The following is a 25,598-nucleotide window of genomic DNA, read 5'->3' as shown; positions in this document are numbered from 1 at the left end:
AAAACAGATAGCAATAGGTAACCTGAGTGGCTCAGGTGACCTGATAAAGATCTATTTAATTTTGAGCTAAATTTATTTGGCTTCCTCTATCCCCCTCTACAAAATCTACCCAATTTAATTTAGAGGTCTCTTTGAAAACACATAAACTGCTGTGGACCTACCATGATAATCTTGTTATTGTATTGACATGTACAGTCCGCTTTCTTCACACATCTCATTCCATCACAGTAGAGACCAGCAGAACAGTTCGGACATTGGGAGGTGTCAAGTCCCTCAAAGCATGGAACCACATGAGGGTTCAAAACGGGTGCCACTGTTTTGTGTAGGTTTGTGTTGGGCATTGGAACTGTACAGAGAAATAAAATGACAATATATTTTGGCAACTTTTAACATTTTTAAGATTATGATGATGTCTTTTGTTAATATCAATACAAATGAATTCAATTTTAAGTAAGTCACTGCTCCTTTTATATTTTTTTTTGCAAGGTAAAAAAACACCAGCGTTTTTACCTATAAGAAAAATGCCTTTTTATAATAGTTACATACCACACTCTGGAGTCTGTTTTAAACAACCGAGTCGGACCCTGTAGTCCAAACACCCTGTGGGGTCAAACTGGTCCATATTGTTACAGGTCAGACCCTCCCACAGGTTACAGCTGACAATCTGTCCCGTCTGGTCATAGGCCATGCCCCCTACGGTTTGACACTGAATCTTGAGTGGATTCTGACAGTTGTGTGACAGCTCTTTCACCTTGTCAATTGGTTCTCTGTCACCTGTAGATCCAGGTGTGTTGTGACCCACATTAACCCAGGTATCATACTGGACACAAGATTCTCCTGCAAAAATTGATGAAATTTGGATATCTTAATAAACTACTTTTTTTAAAACCAAGTTGAAATTATTTTAGTTTATATTTTTCTTTGGGAATGGAATTCCCTATTAATACATGTAATCCTCATTAGTTAAGTTTGTTGAATAATGAAATAAAGCAGTAATTATTATATTTCCTATTCCATGTGCCGGGGTACATGTATCACCAAAATGATAAAATTCTTTGGCCAGATAAAACACTTTGTCCTAATCAGTGAAACAAGATGTAGAATAAGAATAAGACTTACTTATGGTTGAAGTGACTCCAGGTTTTAGGGCTGGTGTCAATGCAGCAGTCGTAGGCTTAGGAGTGGGTAGTGGGGTGGTGGCTAAAAAATAGAAATATTTGTTAAATCTGCTATTTCTGTAATATTTTTTCAAAAAAGAAACAGATTTTCTTTTCTTTCCTGGAAATAGATATACCAGGATAGGATAAACAAATGTAAATATATGTTAAATCTGCCTGACAATGCAGCACACATAGGCTTAGGTGTTAAAACTAATTTAAAAAAAGACACAGTTTTTCTTATTTTTTTTTTGAGCTTGACATACTGGGATAGGTCACAGGACAGCCAATGACTTCCACTCTCAGTGCTATTTTTCCTTGCCATGTCTGTGGAAGGATTCTTAGGAATCTGGCGTGAAGAGGACTGGTGAAGTAATACGTCACTGGTGTAGAGGAATCAAAGTTTCCACTGAAAATCTTCAAAATAAAGTACAATTCATTGAAAATTTGATCCTTTGAAGAACTTTTTAAAGCCTTTTTAATTTGGACAGTATTCTTTAAAACCATATGGAATTATATATAAGATTTCTGGATACTGTACAACACATTGTAACAAAATGACAGGAATGACCAATTTTGATTTTTGAGAAACATATGTCATTCCATAAGTCATGTACATTTTAATACTGCGGGAATAAAAATCATTTTGCTGTAACCATGAATTCATAATAAGAGTGTTCGCTATAAATTTATTTGACTGTAGGAAAGGACCTGGTAAGGCGTAAAATCAAGATTTATTTTAAAACTTTCATCTCTATACCTTTTCTGCCCCTGTCTCTCTGTACATATTCCAGTTGATGCCGTCTGTGGAGAACTGAACTTTGTATGAGGTAACGTATGTAGGGGCATCAGGACGGCCCTGGGTGGTGATACCAGTTAAGTATGCCTGCTGTAGGAAGTCAATCTGTAGGTATTCAGACTTTGTGTCCATAGCCGGCATCCAGAATCCATTAGTGTTCAGTCGGGCTTTCTCTGGGCTGCTATTGGCATCACGGAAACTCGAGGCTGTGATCATTTCATTACGAATTTGTTTGCTCTCCATTCCCATTGAGGCTTTACAGACTGTCGGGATATTGGTGGGTGTATTCTTAGTGGTCTGGGACTGGTTTGGACTTGGGGTGGTTCTAAGATTTTTACCTGGTATTGGTCCAGCTGAAATGAATATGATGTCACATTCAATTAGATGACATATTGTAAATCTAGATTAGGATCCCTTATAAAATCTAATCTTCTATACAGCAACTTAATTCTTTTCTATAATAAAAGTTACACTCTTAAACAAGTTTTCTCTAACAGTGGAATTATGAGGCCTGGAATGGAGTATGACAATGCTAGTCTTTCTAAAATCTAATCTTTTAGTTACATGTCAAACAGAAGTTTGCATTTTGTTTGGATATAGTGGGGATATGAATTTTGCAAGAAATGGGATATTTATGACATCTGCAATTGTACTAGTGACACACTTTCCATGCGGTTTTCTTTTCACTAAGAAGTAGGAAGTTGTGAACAAGTACTTACAGCATTGACAGTGGTACCGAATCTTGTAGTCAGAACATGGTACAGGGAAGTTGTCAGCATTCCTGCACACAAGTCCGCTGTCAGGGTAACATGTCAACATCTCTCCTGAGCTGTAGGATGGGATGTCACCATCAGAGGTCACACACTCAATCTTGTCAATGCTTCCACCTTAAAAATTCAATGGGGGTTAAAAGCTATCAAACATTGTACAATTTTTTTTAATTGGTTTTGGTGTGGAAATCTTTAAAGACTATAAAATGTCTTGTATAACTTACTTTAATTTATAGTACAAATAGCTTAAGATTATCTCCCCTTTTACTTCATTAATTGCAATAATTTTCACTGGAAAGCTTTATTGAAGTTTTTGAAATATTTTTAAATTCTTCTCTGTTACCATGACATTAATCAAACAAGAGGCCCAAGGGCCTTAACGGTCACCTGAGTATAATACAACAATTTAGAAGTTAAATAAACTGACAGATGATGCATTGTTGCCCTAAAGCAAGAGAAGTAGGAAGATCAGGATCAACAAAATAATTAGTCTAGTATTCATTATCAACTCATAAATTAAGTTCTAATCTGTCCCCCACTTAACACTGTCACCATGCAGACTATTAACAAACTATTAGTGCTTCTGTAATATTTTTAAACCCATATTAAGACCTCTAGCATTGACCTCTCTTATGGTCTTTGAAGAACTTTTAATAAGATAAGTTACTTTTGTCTCATTTTTATTTATCTATTACTTACAAGTCTACCTGATTATTAAAACTAAGAAAGTACTTTTTGAATTATAGGATAAACATTCTTGCATAATTATCTTATTCTATTAACCTTTCAAATACATTATTTACAGTGTTTAATTATCAAAGGTGAATGGAAAAGGGGAATAACTTCTCTCAGTAGAATACAAGTTAATAGAGCCCTGCCCAGGACCAGAATGCTTAGACGAATGGTCCAGATGTTTAAAAATCTGGTAGAAATACACTTACCATATCATTTAAACTTTTACTCAGTTTGCTTCCGATATGCCCAGAAGCAGAGAAGAATTTCACAGGTACAATGCATTTTGAATTCACTACAGATTCAACAAAGCCTTACCCTAACACCAGAACCCAAGACCAAGGGTCAAGAAATTTACAAATTTGGAAGAGTTACCCTCCTCATCATAACTATGGACTTCGAAGAATTAACACTTTTCCACTATATTATCAAAAGCCCCCCCCCCCCCCCCCCATTATGCTAGAACCCCTGACCCTAGGACCACAAGATTTAAAAATTCTGTTCGAAGTTCCCATTTTCATCATAGCTAAGCAATTTATTTATCAGCTCAACACTAAGAAGCAGACAGGATTAACTAATGATTAATTAATAGAATTAGTGCTTTTTCACTATATAATCAATAGAGCCCCCCCCCCCCCTCCTCAAGAACCCCAAAAACTGAGGCCATATATTTAAAAATTTTGGAAGAGGCATCCTTGTCTATCATAATCATGCACTTAGTTTGTTTAAATAATCTCCAGTAGCAGAGAAGAAGATTTTCAAAGAATCAATGCATTTTCACTATATAATCAATAGACCCCCGCCCTAACACCAGAACCCCTGACTCTGGGGCCATGAAATTCACAATTTTTGAAAAGGCATCCTTATGCATCATAACCATGCACTTAGTTTGTTTAAATGATACCCAGGAGCAGAGAAGAAGATTTTCAAAGAATTAAAGCATTTTCACTATATAATCAATAGAGCCCTGCCCTAACACCAGAACCCCTGACCCAGGGGCCATGGCTTTCACATTTCTGGAAGAGGCCCACCTCCTCATCATAAATACGACTTAGTTTATCACCTTAATGCCCAGGAGCAGAGGAGAAGATTTTCAAAGAATTAATGCATTTTCACTATATAGTTGATAGAGCCCCGCCCTAACACCAGAACCTCTTGACCCTGGGGCCATGAAATACACAATTTTGGAATAGGTACTCTTGCTCATCATAACTATGTACTTAGTTAGTTTATTAAATATCCAGAAGCAGAGAAGAAGATTTTCAAAGAATTAATGCATTTTCACTATATAATCAATAGAGCCCCGCCCTAACACCAGAACCCCTGACCCTGGGGCCAAGAAATTCACAATTTTTGAAAAGGCACTTTTGCTCATCATAACTATGTACTTAGTTACTTTATTTAATATCCAGGAGCAAAGAACAAGATTTTCAAAGAAGTAATGCTTTTTCACTATATAATCAATAGAGCCCCACCCTAACACCAGAACCCCTGACCCTGGGGCCATGAATTTCACAATTTTGGAAGAGGCACTCTTGCTCATCATAACTATGTACTTAGTTCCTTTATTTAATACCCAGGAGCAGAGAAGAAGATTTTCAAAGAATTAATGCATTTTCACTATATAATCAATAGTGCCCCACCCTAACACCAGAACCCCTGACCCTGGGGCCATGAATTTCACAATTTTGGAAGAGGCACTCTTGCTCATCATAACTATGTACTTAGTAACTTTATTTAATACCCAGGAGCAGAGAAGAAGATTTTCAAAGAATTAATGCATTTTCACTATATAATCAATAGTGCCCCACCCTAACACCAGAACCCCTGACCCTGGGGCCATGAATTTCACAATTTTGGAAGAGGCACTCTTGCTCATCATAACTATGTACTTAGTAACTTTATTTAATACCCAGGAGCAGAGAAGAAGATTTTCAAAGAAATACTGCACTTTCACTATATGATCTATATAGCCCCACCCTGGGGCCAGAACCCCTGACCCTGGGGCCATGAATTTCACAATTTTGGTAGAGGGCTCAATGCTTATTACAATGATGCCAACAGTTTGACTGCTTGATGTCCAGGAGTAAAGAAGAAGATTTTTAAAGATTGCATTATTTTTGGTGGTTTTAGCCCCACCCCTCAGGCCCCGGGGGGGCAGGGACCATGAAATTCACAATTTTTGTTCCCCTTCACCCATAGATGCTATATACCAAATTTGGTTGAAATTGGTTGAACGGTTCTTGAGAAGAAGTTAAAAATGTTCAAAAGTTAATGCACGACGGACGACGCAGGATGAAAACAGATAGCAATAGGTCACCTGAGTGACTCAGGTGACCTAACAAAGAAACATGAAGAGGAAACACCCTATGACAAACAGTTGACAGTGCCTAATACTAGGACAAGTACCTACAGTCTAACTTCCTTATCTCGAACTCAAAGCAACCAAGAAGAAACTTTGAGATATCTGAGGATTTAAGGGTAAAATACATGTACTTAAGGAATAAGTGATTTGGACTTCCAAATTTCTTGGACTAATCCTTAATGTTTGAGATACGGAAGTTCAACTGTACAACAAGATATTAAAACTGAGGTTCTTAGCACAAAAAATATGCAAAATTCACAAGGGTGATGCAGTATATACAGACCAGGACAGAACTGCAGCTTCTGAACAGCTGTCCAGTGTTCATACTCCATTCCGTCGGATGTTGGATTATCCGTGTTTATCCATGAAGACCACCTCGTCTGACACTGAGGGGGAGGCGTTATTGAGGGTGTCATGGTATCTATTGCAACAGGAGGAGTGCTTCCACCACTTACATTGTCTATTAATACAAAATTATTTCATAAAATATCTGAATAATCAATGTTACATGCAATTTGATTTTTTAACATTAACACATATATTGTATTATATAGAGAGGTATTAATCATTTAAAATTTTTTCATCTCCAATCACAATTGATGAAATGGATAAATACAGAAATTTTCATGTCTTATTTCAAAATTTAAGAATACATGTAAATCATTTTTTTTATTGATAATCATAATCTTCCATTTAGACATAAAATCAATGAAGCAATACATGTACATTACCTTGACATTGGCAGTAGTATCTGATCTTGTAGTCTGTGCAGGTGACTGGAAAGTTATCGGCATTGTTACATGTTAGACCTGTGGCTGTGTCACATGTCAGAACCTCCCCAGAGCTGTACGACGGAATGTCTCCAGCCTCGGCGTAACATTCCACTCTGGTCATTCTTCCCCCAGGACAGCGGTCAGCCTTCTCTGCATCAGTCAGAGCCTCGTGGTCTCCATTTCCAGTCTCTGGTCGATCCCTGTTGATCCAGTCTGTAAAGCCTGATCTGCAGACCTTGTGTTGTGGTGGTGCCATGGTGGTGGTGGATACTGGATGACCACTGGAGTCAGTCTGAACTGGCCTTGTGGTGCCACCATGTAGGGCAGCTGTGCCAGTTGGCTGGGTTGTTGAAGCTGTTAATACAGAATATTTAAGTTAAAAACATACCTGTAGAAGTTTTGCACTATATTTACTATCTAACAAAAGTCAAATCAATTGTCATGGGACCAACTTGATGAAATACTAGTACATGTATATTCAAGTGAATTGAGAAGTGTCTTACAAATAATATCACTGAAACCTCCTTTACCTGGGCATTGACAGAAGAATCTGGCCTTGTAGTCTGAACAAGGAACAGGGAAGTTATCAGCATTATTACAGATTAACCCTCTGTCAGGAGAGCACTCAAGCACTTCTCCAGAACTGTAGCTTGGGATATCACCAGTGAAACATTCCACCTTTGTGATGTTACCACCAGAGCAGAGCTGGAGCTTCTCAGCGTCAGTCAACTTTTCATAGTCTCCGTTACCACTGGCTGGGTTGTTGTGGTTGATCCAAGATGACCACCCTCCAACACATGGAATGAGGGGTGGGGTTGGAGAGGTGGTGGACTGGACATTGTGTCCACTGTCTGGTTTGGTGGGAGCAATGTTGGTCGTCTTACTGTTGGCACCAGTGACAGGTGCTAAATAAACAAAAGATTTACAATGTTCTTTTCATCAAAAAGTTGTTAGCTCTGTTAAAATTGGTACCATGTTCTATAAGCACTGATTTTGTTCTCAAAAATTTAAAGTCTTTATGCAAGGAGGAAAAATGCATGAAAATAAATCCAGTGCATGTTTTCCATCTGTAAAATCAAATATAATTCCTAATAACCTCAGATTAAAATTAACAATGTACATTTAGTAATTTAAGACTTAGTTATAACAAAAAAAATGACAGAAAATTGTGCCATTTACCTGCACATTGACAGAAGAATCTGGCCTTGTAGTCAGAACAAGGAATAGGGAAGTTATCAGCATTATTACAGATTAACCCTCTATCAGGGGAACACTCTAGCACTTCTCCAGAACTGTAGCTTGGAATGTCACCAGTGGACACATAACATTCTACTTTTGTAATGTTACCACCAGAGCAGAGCTGGAGTTTCTCAGCATCAGTCAACTTTTCATGATCTCCTGTGCCGCTAGCAGGGTTGTTGTGGTTGATCCAAGATGACCAGCCTCCTACACATGGAATAGGGGGTGGAGTTGGGGAGGTGGTGGACTGAACATTGTGTCCATCTGGTTTTGTTGGGGCTATATTGGTGGTCTTACTGTTGGTGTCAGTAACAGGTGCTACAGAAAACGATAGAAATACAAATTACTATTTACAAGAAAGTTTATAGTTTGGAAATGTAGGTATCATGATCTATTAGCACAGAATTTGTTCACAAAATTTTGAAGTTAAATGTAGAAATCTAATTACTTAAATGCCTGAAAACAAGAAAACAATGCAGTTTCTGTGTTGGCATCTTTACCTTCAAATATTATTCACAAAACCCCCCGATTTAAATCAACAACATATTACTAGTAGTAAAAGGTATGAAACAAAGATGAGAGCAAACAATACAAATTACCTGCACATTGACAGAAAAATCTGGCTTTGTAGTCTGAGCAAGGAATAGGGAAGTTATCAGCATTGTTACATATAAGTCCTCTATCAGGGGAACACTCTAGCACTTCTCCAGAACTGTAGCTTGGAATGTCACCAGTGGACACATAACATTCCACTTTTGTGATGTTACCACCAGAGCAGAGCTGGAGTTTCTCGGCATCAGTCAACTTTTCATAGTCCCCTGTCCCGCTAGCTGGGTTGTTATGGTTGATCCAAGATGACCATCCGCCCACACAGGGTGGTGGTGGTGGTGTCGTAGTAGAGTGGCTGTCGTGGCCACCTGGTTTTGTTGGTAGAGCACTGGTCGACTTAGCATTGGCATCAGTTCCAGATGTGGTGGGTGCCGGTGTAGCTGAAACAAAATCCTGACAGTGAAGATTTTTTTCTTTGATTCATAGATCAAAATTATCAATTAAATGCTTTTTTTTAAACATAGGCACTGCAAAGCAGAGCATCCCCTCACAAAAAAGCCAGCAAACAACTTTGATCTCAGTATAATTTATTACTTCTATCACATACGAAATTTCCCACTCACTCAAACACTCAACATGGGCTTTACTATATCCCCTCCAATTTCTTTGTTCGGGGAAAAAAAAAAAAATTAAAGCTCAGTATTTAACTGCAGATGGTAGCACAGCTTACAAACCTGGACATCCACAGAAGAACCGTGCCTTGTAATCAGAGCACGCCAATGGATAATTGTCAGCATTGTTACATATAAGTCCCTGATCAGGGTAGCAGGTTAAGATCTCCCCAGAACTATAGCTAGGAATATCTCCAGCCACAGCATGGCACTCAACCTTAGTGATGTTCCCACCAGGACAGAACTGGGCCTTTTCTGAAGCAGTCATCTTTTCATAGTCTCCTAGAGCACCCTGTTTTAGTGGACTGTTATTATTGATCCAGGCTGACCATTTCTCTACACACTGAGGGGCAGGGGCATGGGTTGGAGTGGCAGAGGGGGTTGAGGTTGATCCATGGCCAGTTACCACTGTCATTGGTGATGCTGTATTACAAATTACCAATAGTGCAATTTTCAGTATTATAACATTCTTTAACAAATAACTGAGATATTTTGCTACTTAAGCAAGACCAAGTAACACTTAATCCAAAATATTTTCAATGATCAGTTACACATTTCCAATGATCAATTACACACACACACAATATTTCTGTATCATCATTCATATCCACTGTAAACAATACAACCAAAAATCCCTGTCTGATTGGACAAGAATTTTACCTTTGCATCCAATCAGCTGCCAGCGAAGGCCAATTCCACCCTGCCAGCGCTCAGGAACAATTCTGACGTATTTAGCAACAAAAGGATTCACTGTGTGTGTGGAGGTGGTTGCTGAGTCAAAGTTACCCGAGAAGACCTAGGAAGATAAGATTTAGTGAGACAAAATTTTACTCAAAACCCCAGTATGAGTACATACAATTAGAGTCATAAAACTTTAAGTTATCATGACCTGATTTTTGTTCAGCTATCTGTAAGAAAGTGAAGCTGTTCTAGTTTTTTTTTACCTTCCTTTGTCCTTCTTCCTGGTAGAAAGTAAAGTTTGTTCCATCCATGGAATACATCAGATAGTATGCGGTCACCCAATTCTGTTGACCATCAAGGCCACGAGTAGACACAGCGTAGATGATCTCAGGATTTGTGAAGCTGATCATCAGCCATTGGTTCTTGTCATTGGTAGCAGGGATCCACCCTCCAGTCATGGGGGCAGAGCTTGTGCTGTCGAGATGGGATCTCTGAGGGCCAGAGTCTGGGCGGAGACTGGAAGAGGCGGACAGCTGACTGTCATCCATATGGATGGGCAGTTGGGCTGAGTTTCCATCAGCACAAACTATAGAATGGTGAACAAAAAATATCTCAGTATTCACAGTACAACTTTTTCTTTCACATGATGTTTGTTATTAGAAGGTAATTGATATTTTGTAAAAGACATGAAAAGCTACAACTGAAGAAACTTTATAATTGTTATGTTATTATTCTGGGGAGTTATTTTAGGGAGTTATAAAATTTCTTCATACCCAGTGGTGCAGTGGGTTTGGGTGTGTTTGTTCCCACACTGATGGAGGTGGAAGGTACAGGGGTCTCATTAGAGCCTGGAGTCACTGCAGCTAGGATAAATAAAGCAAAGATTTATTATTCTATTTACATAAACCTAAAATACATACCCATATCAGAAAATCAATACCAATCCTTGTCCATATACAGTAAACACACTTAATAGTGACCACATTTATAATGAATTGGCATGTAGAGGGAATGGATATCCGTTCCCCTTTGTTTTAAAATATAATGTGAACTTAATGGATATAACCAATTACGTTTCTAACAAAGCAAAATTGTCCATCTGTGGCACTTCATTATAAGCATTTTTTATAGTACAAGACTTGAATGGATCATTATAAGTAATGTGAGACATAGATTTCTCTAGTTTGTTTTGAGACAAAAAGGTTAAGATTATATCACTACAAGTCTGGCTGTTTTGAAATGAAAATATTCACATGGAACACATGGTTGTGAATGTTATAAACACAAGTTGCATGCAAATACGAACTGGTTGACTAAATATTCTTAATTTAACACTTACTGCAGATGTCACAGTAGTATCTGATCTTGTAATCAGTGCAAGGCATGGGGAAGTTATCAGCATCATTACACTGCAGACCCACAGTGGTGTCACATGTCAAGATCTCCCCACTGGAATATGATGGAGCATCCATTCCCACACTGTAACACTCAACCTTCGTGACAGACCCACCTCGGCAGAACCCTGTCTTATCTGTGTATTCTTTGGGGGTGAGCTCCTTGTCCCCTGGGAATGTGCCTCCAGGGTGGTTGACATTGGACCAGTTGGACCAGTAAGTGGCACAAGTGGTGACCACTACTCCTGGTGTAGTGGTTGGAGTGGGTCCTGTTGTGGTGGGTAAGGTCTCCATTTCTGTGACTAGTATAGTGCTACCTTGGCTATCTGTCACTGGATGTCCGTATTTATCTGTTTTAGGGAAAAGAAGGGGGTTTCCAAACTTATCTGTTTTTGGTACTGCCGTTGGTTTGGCTTGGTTTCCTGGTGCAGGTACCATCACTGTAACCATCTCTGTATGTCCATTGACATCTGTCACAGGTCTGCCAAAAGCATCTGTTTTGGGTTCCAAAACTGGATTGCCTTGTTCATCCGTCTTGGGAACCAGCATTGGTGTGTTTGTGCCTTGTGGAATTGGTTCCAACACTGTAACCATTACTGTGTGTCCATTGACATCTGTAACTGGTTTGCCAAAAGCATCAGTTTTTGGTACCAGCAATGGGTTTCCAAATTCGTCAGTCTTTGGTCTAGCAGTAGGAGTGCCTTGTGGTTCAGTGACTGGTTCCAACACAGTAACCATGATAGTGTTCTTGTTTTGGTCTGTAACTGGCTGACCATAGATGTCTGTCTTTGGTACAAGGATTGGATTTCCATGTTCATCAGTCTTTGGAACAAGCATTGGTGTGCCCTGTCCATGTGGAATAGGTTCTAATATTGTCACCATCACAGTGTTTCCATTGGCATCTGTGACTGGTTTTCCAAAGGCATCTGTTTTTGGAACAAGTACTGGGTTACCAAACTTGTCAGTTTTTGGTGCTGCTGTTGGTACACCCTGTGGTTCAGTTACTGGCTCCAATACTGTCACCATAATTGGTTTACCATTGGCATCTGTTACTGGTATACCAAAAGCATCTGTCTTGGGCTCAAGCACTGGATTTCCAAACTTGTCTGTTTTTGGTACTGCCGTTGGTTTGGCTTGGTTTCCTGGTGCAGGTACCATCACTGTAACCATCTCTGTATGTCCATTGACATCTGTCACAGGTCTGCCAAAAGCATCTGTTTTGGGTTCAAGAACTGGATTTCCCTGTTCATCTGTTTTAGGAACCAGCATTGGTGTGTTTGTGCCTTGTGGAATTGGCTCCAACACTGTAACCATCACAGTGTTTCCATTGACATCTGTAACTGGCTGGCCAAAGGCATCAGTTTTTGGTACCAACAATGGGTTTCCAAATTCATCAGTCTTGGGTCTAGCAGTGGGTGTGCCTTGTGGTTCAGTGACTGGCTCCAACACTGTTACCATGATGGGTTTACCACTGGCATCTGTTACTGGTTTACCAAAAGCATCTGTCTTAGGTTCAAGCACTGGGTTTCCAAACTTGTCTGTCTTGGGTACTGCGGTTGGCTTGGACTGATTACCTGGTACTGGTACTAACACTGTAACCATCTCTGTGTGTCCATTTTTATCTGTCAATGGTTGACCATATGTGTCAGTTTTGGGTACCAACAATGGGTTTCCAAATCTATCAGTCTTTGGTACAAGCATTGGGGTACTTTGGCCCTCTGGGTTTGGTACAAGCACAGTGACCATTTCTGTATGTCCATTGATGTCAGTCACTGGTTTGCCATAAGTATCAGTTTTGGGTACAAGGACAGGGTTACCAAATCTATCAGTCTTTGGCACAAGCATTGGAGTACTTTGGCCCTCTGGGTTTGGTACAAGCACAGTGACCATTTCTGTATGTCCATTGATGTCAGTCACTGGTTTGCCATAAGTATCAGTTTTGGGTACCAAAATTGGTTTTCCAGATTCATCAGTCTTTGGCACCAACATAGGAGTGCTCTGTCCATTTGGATTGGGAACAAGCACTGTGACCATCTCTGTATGTCCATTGACATCTGTCATTGGTTTGCCATAAGTATCAGTTTTAGGCACTAATACTGGATTGCCAAACTTGTCTGTTTTTGGTACAGCGGTGGGCACACCCTGTGGTCCTTTTATGGGCTCCAAAACAGTGACCATTACAGTATTTCCATTCTTATCAGTAACAGGTTTACCATATGCATCTGTTTTTGGTACCAGAAGTGGGTTTCCAAACTTGTCAGTGATAGGGACAGCCGTTGGAGTGCCCTGTGTCTCCTTGACAGGTACCATGATAGTATGTCCATCCTTGTCTGTCACTGGCTTATGGTAAGAGTCTGTCAGTGGCTCAAACTTTGGTGTGGCAGCTGGTTCTGTTGTTGGACCACCACAATTTACACCTTTAGGTTCACATAACACCCTTATTTCATAATCATAACACTGTCCACCATGAGCTGTCTGCTTCGTGGCATCACATTTCAGTCCACCATGATTCACATCACAAATCACTCCACTCTGCCCAGACTCCATGACAGACAACCCAGTGATACTGTCACGACACTCTATGGCTGTGATCTCGTCTGTGTGGCAGAATCGCCATTCCTTCTCTAGTTCTGACAATAGTTCCACCTCACCATTGTTATCTGGAGCATGACCGTTCATCCATACCGTCCAACCACACACATCCACAGTCTTGGTGGTGCTACCTTCATAGTGGCCACCTGGTCGAGTGGGGCCAGTGGTGGTGACATTGCTACAGTCACAGTACACCCTTGTTTCATAGTCCATACACTTCTTATCTGTCTGTAGTGCATTCTTACACCTCAACCCACGAATTCTGTCACAGGACAGGGTCTCATTGGTCCTGTCGGAGGGAATGTGTCCCTCAGCAGTGCGGCATTCAATCTTGGTCATGATGTCATACCCACATGTCTTCTCTCGGATGGCTGCCATGGATTCAATGTCCCCTGCGAATGGCTTGTCAGGTTTCATGACAGATGGATTGTCCATGTTAATCCAGTCAGACCAACCACAAATGTTGGCCTTTGCTGAAGGTGGAGTGGTAGTTATTCTCGGACTTTGAGTACCTGAATCAAGAGATGCAAGTTAATGCCTTTTATTCAATTAATTCAAATCTCAAAAGTCTATTTCTTTTAAATGTTTAGAAATTAAATGAATTATTTTCTAGATTCTCTTTGCCTAGTATATCATATTGCAGAAAACAATAACGGAACCTAACTTTAGTACCAACTTTAAATCTAATTTAAGGCTCTTATACCATGGTACTTTGATTTTTGAAAAACAATGCATTGACTACTGTTGATAAATATTGAATAGTATTCAATAGCACTCTGTAACACTTATATACATGTGACACTCAGCAATTCTTCATCATAAAGTCATAATTATGATGTGACATCATGCTGTTTTTGTCATTTTAACTTCAATTGAGATAAATCAGTTCAAGTGTTCAGATGTGTTTTCATGTATCTGAACCATGAGTCACTAAATCATTTGTTACTTTTTAGGATTACCTTTTCATCTCCTATCAAATCCTCTACTTTAATTTCCACATACTTCGCAATGAAAGATACTTAATGATCTATAATCCAACTTTCAAAATTTTATGTTTATTTCACTTACTTGCACAAGGGCAGTAGAATCGGACTTCATAATCGCGACAATGACCATTATTCTCCCAGTTGAGACACTTAAATCCGGAGTTGATATCACAAGTGGTTCTCTGGCCTGCCTGCAAGCTGGCAACTTTTGTCTCGACATCTCGGCACTCAATCTGGACCGGTGAGGAACAGAACTGGTGAAGAGTGCGAATCTTTGAAATGGTTTCTAGATCTCCATCTCCACTTAAAGGTGTATCCATATTGATCCAGTAGGTCCATTCACAGTCAGGGTGTTTCACTGGGTTGGCTGAAATGATGACAAAAGAAGACGTATAATTGGAGTGGAGTTTGTTACAACTTTTTTTTTATATTTTGTATTAGATTTTGCACTTATCAGGTACATGTGTATAATTATATGGAGGAAGGATGCATAACAGATTTTCAGGTAACTTTAAATTTCATATCTAACAACATGTTAAAGGATCCTTACGTTGCATACATTTAAATGAATGGTAATGCAGCCTTAATCATGTGAACAGATAAGTTTGCTTACCTCAATTTTTATTTACCTTGTATGGGGCAGTGAATGGTGACAGAACCATAATCATGTGCTAGGTGAGTTTGAGTTTACATACTGTATATGCTATCTGAAGTTGGACTGGGAATGGTGACACAACCTTAATTGTGTACAAGTGAGTCAACATTTTCATATACCTGGAGTGGAACCAGGAGTACCTGATGTCGGACTGGGAATGGTAACACAGCTTTAATCACATGTAAAGACAAGGTCAATATATCAAGATTATGTTTATCTGGAGTGGAACCAGTAGTACCTGGTGTTGGACTGGGAACTGTGACACGACCTTAATCATGTGTACAGGTGAGTCAACATATCAAGATTTTTATTTACCTGGAGTGGAACCAGGAGTACCTGGTGTGGGATTGGTAATGGTGACTCGACCTTAATCATGTGTACAGGTTATTTTTCTTATTCCTATTTACCTGGTGTGGGATTGGTAATGGTGACATGACCTTAATCGTGTGTACAGGTCAGTTTTTTTTTATTCATTTTACCTGGTGTTGGACCAGGAGTGGTCTTACAGCTTTCATCATGTGTACAGGTAACTGTATTGTTGAAGCAGTGACAGGTGGAACATTCATCATAAGGGTTAGTCCAGGTCTCCATAGGCTGCAATATGTAAAAAAGTTTCAAACACATAATTTTCTACACAATACAGTAGATTCCTTATTTAACATGAATACTTAATATAGTGATATGCCTCTTAGATGACATATCACAAGGACATAATTCATGGGTGGACAGTTGATCAATGGATTTTATATGGATTTCAGTTTCAAAATTAAAAGCAAGTATTAAATTTATTTGCTGTTTCTCGTGAAATTATAAGGTAATTAATTCTTGCATGCAGTAAGGAATCTAAGTTTTCATATATAAATGCTGTAAAAACAAAAGCACCTTTTTTTTAATTATTTCTTTCCACTCCCTTTATACATTGAAAACAAGGTAAAAAATATTAAATAAACTGAGATTTCTGTGAGTAACTTACACTAGCAATGGTTCCATTCTGCATTCTACAAGGACACTGGGTCTGTGGGACACAGGTATTCTTGTCCTTCAACTTCTCGCCGGGTCGACAGGTCAGACCTGCTGGTTTACAGTAAGGCACACAAGAATCAGTTGTTTGACCTCCACAGGCCACGGACTGACGAGAGAGGACATCACACAGGTCACTACAGCGGTAGGGGCAGGCCTCATAAACCTCACCAGGGGCACAGATGGCTAAACAATGAAAATTTAGATGATAAACAATCGATAAATCTTATCCAAAAGAAAAGATTCGTATAAAATTTTTACTTCAGTTTGTAAATGTATTTCTGCTAAACTATAAAAGCATGGTGTTTATAGCAAAGTTGTTGATTTTTAGGAATCTTACTGAATTTCTGTAATCAGGTGATAAAAATAATATTTCCAAATCTCATTTGAAAGAAAAAAAAAAACAAACAAAACTATTTCCTAAATTATCCACTGGATCTGAAAAAAATATCTGTAATAGTTATTCTGAACTGCCTATAATGAAAAAAAAAATATTTTGCAGTTCAAACAATTGTAGAATTTTTAAATTTGAAGACTTACGAGTTGTTTGGTGTACAACGGCAGCTGTTGGGGAAGTCAGGAGGTCAGGATTACCTAGGAAACAAAGATCAAAGGTTAGACAGATCCTGCTTTAATAAATGTTCTCAAACTTATAACAAAATCAACCAAAAAATCAAAACTTGCTCATATTATACATTGATTTTTCTGTGTCAGAAATAATTTACTTTTAATTAGTTAATTTTTTAATTCCATTTAACATAAATTTTTCAAATTTTTAAAATATTTATGCAAAAAAAGTGCCTGCACTTACAATTGTCAGCCCAGCATAAGACTCTGACTTCATAGTCATAACATCGGCCCGAGAGCTGGTCTCGGTTGTAACAACGGAGACCATTTCTAGCATCACAAGTTACACTCTCCTGCCCTGCAATGGCTACTGGGGTCTTGCTGTCTGCCACACGACACTCAATCTGCCTGATCTCCTTACAGAGTCCATATTTAGACTTGAGGTCATAAATGGACTCGAAATCACCTGAGTTCAGAGAGGCCGAGGGACTGTTAGAGTTCAGCCAGGAAGACCAGCCGCATTGTTTGAAGGATGGAGTAATGGTGGGGGTGGAATCTGGTGGAACAGATCCTGGGAAATATTTGGAAAATAAAATAAAGTATGAAACTAAGGAAATTATCAATAAAATCTCTAGAAAATAAAACCTGAGAATGATTAAAAGTGAAACAAACTTTATAAATCTGCATATCCAAAATTACAACTGTCATATATTGATTTCTATTCAAATAATCCTTCATTCTTTATTCTATTTCCATTTTTTGAAATATCAAATCTTAACATAATACTTAGATAATATAGCTTACCCTCCTCGCATTGACAGAAGTATCTGATTTTGTAATCGGAGCAAGTCACTGGGAAGTTGTCAGCGTTAACACAAGAGAAGCCCTTCTGAAGGTTACATGTCATTACTTCACCGGAGCTATAGCTGGGAATTCCATCAGATGTCATACACTCAATCTTGGTGACATTTCCACCTTTACAGAAATCGCTGAGCTCTTCTGGAGTCATTTTTTCGAAATCACCTGTGCCAAGGTCAGGTTTGTCTCGGTTGAGATAGGGTGACCAGTGACTCATTGAGCATCTCTTCAAAACAGAGTGACCAAAAATGTCTGTCTCTGGTTTCAGTGTAGGTGTAGACTGAGATGCTGGCAAGGGCACCATCTGAGTATGTCCATGTTCATCTGTGTATGGTCTTCCATATTCATCAGTCCTAGGAACCATGATGGGTTTTCCAAATTGATCAGTCTCTGGAGCAGGAGTTGGTGTTCCCTGGTATCCTGGTAGAGGCACCATTTCAGTTCTTCCAAACTTATCTGTATATGGTCTTCCATACTCATCAGTTCTGGGCACTAATATTGGATTACCAAACTGATCAGTCATTGGTGAAGGAGTGGGCTTGTTTTGGGTGGCTGGTAGTGGTACCATGACAGTGTTGCCATGTTCATCTGTGTATGGCTGTCCGTACTCATCTGTTTTAGGAACAAGAATGGGATTTCCAAATTTATCAGTTTGTGGGGATGGTGTTGGTTTCTGTTGCTGCATTGGCAATGGTACCATAATGGTATGTCCCTGAGCATCTGTCATTGGTTTTCCATAGGAGTCTGTTTTTGGTACCATGATTGGGTTGCCATGCTCGTCTGTCTGAGGAGCCAGAGTTGGAACTCCTGCTGTCTGAGGTACTGGCACCATAATGGTATTTCCATGTGCATCAGTCATGGGTTTATTGTAGGAGTCAGTCTTTGGCTCAAAGAGAGCAGGTCCAGCTGTCATATCAGTGTGTACTTTTGGAGTTGGAAATTTTTGACTCTCTGGCAGTGGAACCATCATTGTATTGCCTTGTTCATCTGTCATAGGTTTACCATAGGAATCTGTCTTTGGTACCATCACTGGATTTCCAAATTTATCTGTCATTGGTGCTGGGGTGGGAGTTCCATGTACATCAGGGACTGGGACCATTACTGTGTTACCATGCTCATCAGTAAAAGGATGGCCATATTCATCTGTCTTAGGCACAAGAATTGGATTACCAAATTTGTCTGTTTTAGGAGCAGGAGTTGGAAGACCTTGTGTTGCTGGTTTAGGTACCATGATAGTATGACCATTCTCATCTGTCATAGGATGGCCATAGGAGTCTGTCTTTGGAACCAAGATGGGTTGTCCAAATTCATCTGTTTCAGGAGCTGGGGTTGGCTGAGTCTGACTGTATGGTTTTGGGACAAGTATAGTGTGACCTTGTTCATCTGTCATTGGTTTGCCATAGGAGTCAGTCTTTGGTACAAGCACAGGATTTCCAAACCGGTCTGTCTCTGGCACTGGCATTGGGGTATGCTGTTTCACAGGAGCTGGAACAGTTACCAAGATAGTGCTTCCATGTATATCAGTCATTGGTTTGCCATAGGAGTCAGTCTTTGGAACAAGGATTGGTCTTCCTTGAGCATCAGTAAGTGGTTCTAGAGTGGGTTGTCCCTGGTAATGTGGCTTAGGAACCATCTCTGTTTGACCATTCTTATCTGTGTATGGTCTGCCATATTCATCTGTCCTTGGCACAAGGATGGGGTTACCAAACTCATCTGTTTCTGGTACTGGTGTTTGCATCTCATGATGATAAGGAGGAGCAGGCACCATTATAGTATTTCCATGTTCATCAGTGAATGGCTTGCCATATTCATCTGTCTTTGGTACAAGGACTGGGTTTCCAAACTTGTCTGTCTGTGGCACAGGTGTAGGCACTCCTTGTGTCTCGGGCAAAGGAACCATGATTGTATGACCATTCACATCTGTCATAGGTTTTCCATAAGAATCAGTCTTTGGAACTAAGATTGGATTTCCATGTTCATCAGTTTGTGGTTTTGGTGTTGGCAGTCCCTGAGTTGCTGGCAGTGGCACCATGATGGTATTACCATTGGCATCTGTCATTGGTTTTCCATAAGAATCTGTCTTAGGCACAAAGATGGGATTTCCAAATTCATCAGTCTGTGGTGCTGGTGTTGGTGAACCCTGGTGATATGGTTTTGGCACCATCACTGTGTTTCCTTTAGCATCTGTGTATGGCTTGCCATATTCATCAGTCTTGGGAACAAGTATTGGGTTTCCAAATGCATCTGTTTCTGGTATAGGAGTTGGTTTGTCTTGTCCTGCTGGCACAGGAACCCACTGTGTATGTCCAAACTTGTCTGTATAAGGTTTGCCATATTCATCTGTCCTTGGCATGAGAACTGGATTGCCATATTTATCTGTCTTGGGGGCAGGAGTGGGCTGGCTTTGTTTTTCTGGCAGTGGCACCATCTGTGTATTTCCAAATTCATCAGTATATGGTCTTCCATATTCATCAGTTCTAGGTACAAGGATTGGGTTTCCAAAGGCATCTGTCTGTGGTTTTGGAGTAGGTATTCCTTGTGTTTCAGGAAGTGGCACCATCTGGGTCTTTCCAAACTCGTCTGTGTATGGTTTGCCATATTCATCTGTACGTGGAACCAGTATTGGGTTTCCAAATGCATCTGTTTGTGGTTTAGGTGTAGGTATACTCTGGGTTTCATAAAGGGGCACCATTTGGGTATGTCCTAATGCATCTGTGTATGGTTTTCCATATTCATCAGTTCTTGGCACCAGAATGGGGTTTCCAAACTTGTCTGTCTGAGGCTTTGGTGTAGGTTTGCTTTGTTTTTCAGGAAGTGGAACCATCTGAGTGTTTCCAAATTCATCAGTGTATGGTCTTCCGTACTCATCTGTTCTTGGAACCAAGATGGGATTTCCAAATTTATCTGTCTGTGGAATAACTATAGGAGTGTTCTGTTGACCAGGCAGTGGTACCATGATAGTGTGACCATGTTCATCAGTCATAGGTTTACCATAGGAGTCAGTCTTTGGAACCAAGATAGGATTGCCAAATTCATCTGTTTGTGGTGAAGGTGTTGGACTACCTTGAGTGGCTGGTTTGGGAACCAATATTGTGTGTCCCTGGGCATCAGTCATTGGTTTTCCATAAGAATCTGTCTTTGGCACAAGAACTGGGTTACCAAATCTATCTGTTTCTGGAATTGGTATGGGAGTACTCTGGCCATCTGGCAGAGGGATAAGAATGGTGCTTCCAAATTTATCTGTCATTGGTTTGTTATAAGAGTCTGTTTTATGAATAAAGATAGGATTTCCAAACCTATCTGTCTGAGGACTGGGGGTAGGTAAACCTTGTGTGGCAGGTAAAGGCACCATGATTGTATTACCATGCTCATCTGTCATTGGTTTACCATAAGAATCGGTCTTTGGTACCAAAATTGGATTTCCGTGTTCATCTGTTTGTGGTGCTGGAGTTGGCAGTCCTTGAGTGGCTGGAAGTGGCACCATAATGGTATTACCATGTTCATCAGTCATGGGTTTACCATAGGAATCAGTCTTTGGTACCATGATAGGATTTCCATGCTCATCTGTCTGTGGGGCAGGCGTTGGCAAACCTTGAGTATATGGCTGGGGAACCATTATTGTATTACCATGTTCATCTGTCATTGGTTTTCCATAGGAGTCGGTTTTGGGTACCAAAACAGGTCGACCTTGTTTGTCAGTTACTGGAGCAGGGGTTGGCCTACTTTGTCCCTCAGGCAGTGGTACCATCACTGTCTGTCCAAAAACATCTGTAAAGATTTTACCATATTCATCAGTCTTAGGTATCAGTATTGGTCTTCCAAACTCATCAGTTTGTGGTGATGGAGTTGGTTTGCCTTGTGTGTATGGTACAGGGATCAACACAGTGCTGCCATGTTCATCTGTGTAGGGTCTACCATATTCATCAGTCTTGGGCACCAGAACTGGATTTCCTTGTTTGTCTGTCTGTGGCACAGGCACAGGGGTCTGTTGTGTTCCTGGCAGTGGTACCATGATTGTATGACCCTGAGCATCTGTCATTGGCTTGCCATAAGAATCAGTCTTAGGTACCATGATTGGATTACCATGTTCATCAGTTTGTGGTGCCACAGTTGGGACATACTGCTCAGATGGCAGTGGCACCATAATGGTGTGACCCTGCTCATCTGTCATTGGTTTACCATATGAATCTGTCTTTGGTACCAGAATTGGATTACCATGTTCATCTGTGGCTGGTGCTGGTGTTGGAGAACTCTGCAAATAAGCCAATGGTACCATCACTGTATTTCCATGTTCATCAGTGTATGGTTTTCCATATTCATCTGTCTTAGGTACCAATATGGGTTTTCCAAATTTGTCTGTCTGTGGCGATGGAGTTGGCTGACCATGTGTGGCTGGTACTGGTACCATTACTGTGTTACCATGTTCATCAGTGTATGGTTTACCATATTCATCTGTCTTAGGCACTAGTATTGGGTTTCCATGTGCATCTGTCTGGGGGGCTGGTGTTGGACTCTGTTGTTTTCCTGGTAGAGGCACCATGATTGTATGACCCTGAGCATCTGTCATCGGCTTGCCATAAGAATCCGTCTTAGGTACCATGATTGGATTACCATGTTCATCAGTCTGTGGTGCTACAGTTGGAACATACTGCTCTGATGGCAATGGCACCATAATGGTGTGACCTTGCTCGTCTGTCATTGGTTTACCATATGAATCTGTTTTGGGTACGAAGATTGGATTACCATGTTCATCTGTGGCAGGTGCTGGCGTTGGAGAACTCTGTGTATATGGTACTGGCACCATCACTGTGTTACCATGCTCATCTGTATATGGTTTTCCATATTCATCTGTTTTGGGTACCAATATAGGTTTTCCAAATTTATCTGTCTCTGGTGCTGGTGTTGGTGTGCCTTGTACATAAGGAAGTGGCACCATTTGGGTGTTACCATGTTCATCAGTGTATGGTTTGCCATATTCATCAGTCCTAGGCACCAGTATGGGGTTCCCTTGAGCATCAGTCTGGGGAGATGGAGTTGGCTGACCATGTGTTGCTGGGACAGGTACCATCTCTGTGTTACCATGCTTATCTGTGTATGGTCTACCATATTCATCAGTTCTAGGAACCAGTATTGGATTACCAAACTTGTCAGTTTCTGGTGCAGGAGTTGGCAGACCATGAGTGGCTGGTAGAGGTACCATAATGGTTTTTCCATTTTCATCTGTCATTGGTTTACCATATGAATCTGTTTTCGGTACCATAATTGGATTACCATGTTCATCTGTAGCAGGTGCTGGCGTTGGAGAACTCTGTGTATATGGTACTGGCACCATCACTGTATTACCATGTTCATCAGTATACGGTTTTCCATATTCATCGGTTTTTGGTACCAATATAGGTTTTCCAAATTTATCTGTCTCTGGTGCTGGTGTTGGTGTGCCTTGTACATAAGGAAGTGGCACCATTTGGGTGTTACCATGTTCATCAGTGTATGGTTTGCCATATTCATCAGTCCTAGGCACCAGTATGGGGTTCCCTTGGGCATCAGTTTGGGGAGATGGAGTTGGCCGACTATGTGTTACTGGAACAGGTACCATCTCTGTGTTACCATGCTTATCTGTGTATGGTCGACCATACTCATCAGTTCTGGGAACCAGTATTGGATTACCAAACTTGTCAGTTTCTGGCGAAGGAGTTGGCAGACCATGAATGTCTGGTAAAGGTACCATAATGGTTTTTCCGTTTTCATCTGTCATTGGTTTACCATATGAGTCAGTCTTTGGAACCAAGATTGGGTTTCCATGTTCATCAGTTTGTGGTGCTGGAGTTGGTGTTCCCTGATACTCGGGCAATGGAACCATTATTGTGTGGCCCTGCTCATCTGTCATTGGTTTTCCATAACTGTCTGTCTTTGGCACCAATATTGGGTTTCCATTTTCATCTGTTTGAGGAGCTGGAGTGGGTGTGTTTTGATTAAACGGTATTGGAACCATTTCAGTTTCACCATATACATTTGTATAAGGTCTACCATATTCATCAGTCCTTGGGACCAGCACAGGTTTACCAAATTTGTCAGTCACTGGTACTGGTGTTGGTTTTTCCTGGGTTTGTGGCAAAGGAACCATCACTGTGTGTCCCTGAGCATCAGTGTATGGCTTGCCATATTCATCAGTCTTTGGCACCAAGATTGGATTTCCGTATTTATCTGTCTGAGGACTGGGGGTAGGCAAACCTTGTGTGGCAGGTAATGGCACCATGATTGTATTACCATGCTCATCTGTCATTGGTTTACCATAAGAGTCGGTCTTTGGTACCAAAATAGGATTTCCGTGTTCATCAGTTTGTGGTGCAGGTGTTGGCTGTCCTTGAGTGGCTGGAAGTGGCACCATGATGGTATTACCATGTTCATCTGTCATGGGTTTGCCATACGAGTCAGTTTTGGGGACAAGGATGGGGTTTCCTTGCTCATCTGTGACAGGTGCTGGTGTTGGGGTTACATGAATGTAACCTATGGGTATCATCTGGGTTCTACCATGCTCATCTGTATAGGGGTGGTGGTAGGCATCAGTCCTGGGAACCAAGATAGGATTTCCAAACTGGTCCGTCACTGGTACATACATACCATGGTATGCAGGTTTGGTTGCTGTAAAAAAAAATCAGAATGAATGTGAAAAACTGAGTACATACAGCTCTGAAATAGATTTTCAAATCCCTGTTTACGAGAAGTCACTTTCTCACACATAACAATATCACAAATTGCTTAATAAATTAATAAAAATTTTCTATCTTTATAGATACAGTGGCTGCAACGTTATTGTTGACAAACCAATCGTGAAGAATCGTTTGTGTAACATGCGTGATCGTTCGTGTAACGTGAGAGATCGTTCGTGTATCAGACTCAATCGTTTGCGGTTTTAATCATGAGTGATCGTGCATTAAGAAACATGCAAATTCCTTTTGTAAGTTTTTATCAGAATGTTATTTGTTAAACAAGCATTTTCTGGTCTGTTTCTTTTTTTAAATAAAATAAATGAAGTGCGATTTACATAATTGAACGAACCAATATCACTAGTAAATAAGCAATATAGTAAGCCGTACATTATTGTATTCTCTTCAATTATATAGTGTTACCTTTAATGGTAAACCGTATTTTAGATGTATTACGATTTTTTTCTTTGATGTTAATTATGTTTACTGCTAAATGTGGTCAAGATATTTTTTATATCAAAAAGTATAATTTTACAAGATAATAATTATAATAATAAGTCCCATTGCTTTATTTACATAATATTCAGTCGGCGAATGTGCACGACATGATTGTTGGGGTTACTTTTATCCGTGTTTATCTCTGAAACTTACTTTATTTCTATAATTTCTGCATATGATTTGTATAACAATTGTTAATTTTAGAAATTCACAATGGAAAGATGGATATATTTTAAATTCATTTTTATGTTTTTTTTAAAAATCTTATCCCCCTTACTGCATATCATAAAATCCAATAGAATCAAAACTCATGGCCCATCTATATCATCTGATAAAACGTGTAGCAATCGATCATGAAATACATTTTTACATATCGATCGAAAAGAAAAAAATCAATTTTCCTAAGTCAGAAATACATGTATATAAAAATAAATATATATTTGTAAATTAAAATTTATTATAACTAATAAGTCTTATTTAGTTTCAAAAATATCCATTTTAAAATATTTTTCTCATTTTCCAAACTCGATGAATAGTATCAATAATTATTTGATCAATAATAAATAAGTATTAAGCCTTATTTCA

The 25,598-nt window shown here is 39.8% G+C and overlaps 2 protein-coding genes across 2 annotated transcripts in view; both read right to left on the bottom strand.

Moving 5' to 3' along the window:
• Positions 1-21,001, bottom strand: part of LOC133188190 (mucin-5AC-like) — a 29,826-nt gene extending 8,825 nt beyond the window's left edge. The window contains exons 1-22 of the mRNA XM_061323569.1: positions 17,755-21,001; positions 17,195-17,521; positions 16,924-16,977; positions 16,337-16,569; positions 15,843-15,957; positions 14,791-15,075; positions 11,076-14,234; positions 10,510-10,599; positions 10,000-10,322; positions 9,716-9,851; positions 9,119-9,478; positions 8,435-8,824; positions 7,776-8,153; positions 7,127-7,501; positions 6,555-6,950; positions 6,107-6,283; positions 2,676-2,843; positions 1,918-2,309; positions 1,424-1,574; positions 1,120-1,200; positions 547-837; positions 162-346 (exon numbers count right to left, since the gene is read on the bottom strand). Coding sequence (XP_061179553.1) covers positions 162-346; positions 547-837; positions 1,120-1,200; positions 1,424-1,574; positions 1,918-2,309; positions 2,676-2,843; positions 6,107-6,283; positions 6,555-6,950; positions 7,127-7,501; positions 7,776-8,153; positions 8,435-8,824; positions 9,119-9,478; positions 9,716-9,851; positions 10,000-10,322; positions 10,510-10,599; positions 11,076-14,234; positions 14,791-15,075; positions 15,843-15,957; positions 16,337-16,569; positions 16,924-16,977; positions 17,195-17,521; positions 17,755-20,923 — 11,235 coding nt within the window. The 5' untranslated portion in view covers positions 20,924-21,001. The remainder of the gene's footprint in view (positions 1-161; positions 347-546; positions 838-1,119; positions 1,201-1,423; positions 1,575-1,917; positions 2,310-2,675; positions 2,844-6,106; positions 6,284-6,554; positions 6,951-7,126; positions 7,502-7,775; positions 8,154-8,434; positions 8,825-9,118; positions 9,479-9,715; positions 9,852-9,999; positions 10,323-10,509; positions 10,600-11,075; positions 14,235-14,790; positions 15,076-15,842; positions 15,958-16,336; positions 16,570-16,923; positions 16,978-17,194; positions 17,522-17,754) is intronic.
• A 27-nt stretch (positions 21,002-21,028) lies between these two features.
• Positions 21,029-25,598, bottom strand: part of LOC133188189 (mucin-2-like) — a gene marked incomplete at its 3' end in the record, with an annotated part of 43,165 nt that continues 38,595 nt past the window's right edge. The window contains exon 47 of the mRNA XM_061323567.1: positions 21,029-24,450. Coding sequence (XP_061179551.1) covers positions 21,029-24,450 — 3,422 coding nt within the window. The remainder of the gene's footprint in view (positions 24,451-25,598) is intronic.

Source organism: Saccostrea echinata, unplaced genomic scaffold, assembly GCF_033153115.1.
Source record: "Saccostrea echinata isolate AGI-Se365-2 ecotype Australia unplaced genomic scaffold, CSIRO_AGI_Sech_v1 ptg000016l, whole genome shotgun sequence".
NCBI classification, from domain to species: Eukaryota; Metazoa; Mollusca; class Bivalvia; order Ostreida; family Ostreidae; genus Saccostrea; species Saccostrea echinata.
The sequence above is the reverse complement of the archived record's forward strand: the minus strand, read 5'-3'. Positions and strand labels throughout refer to the sequence as shown.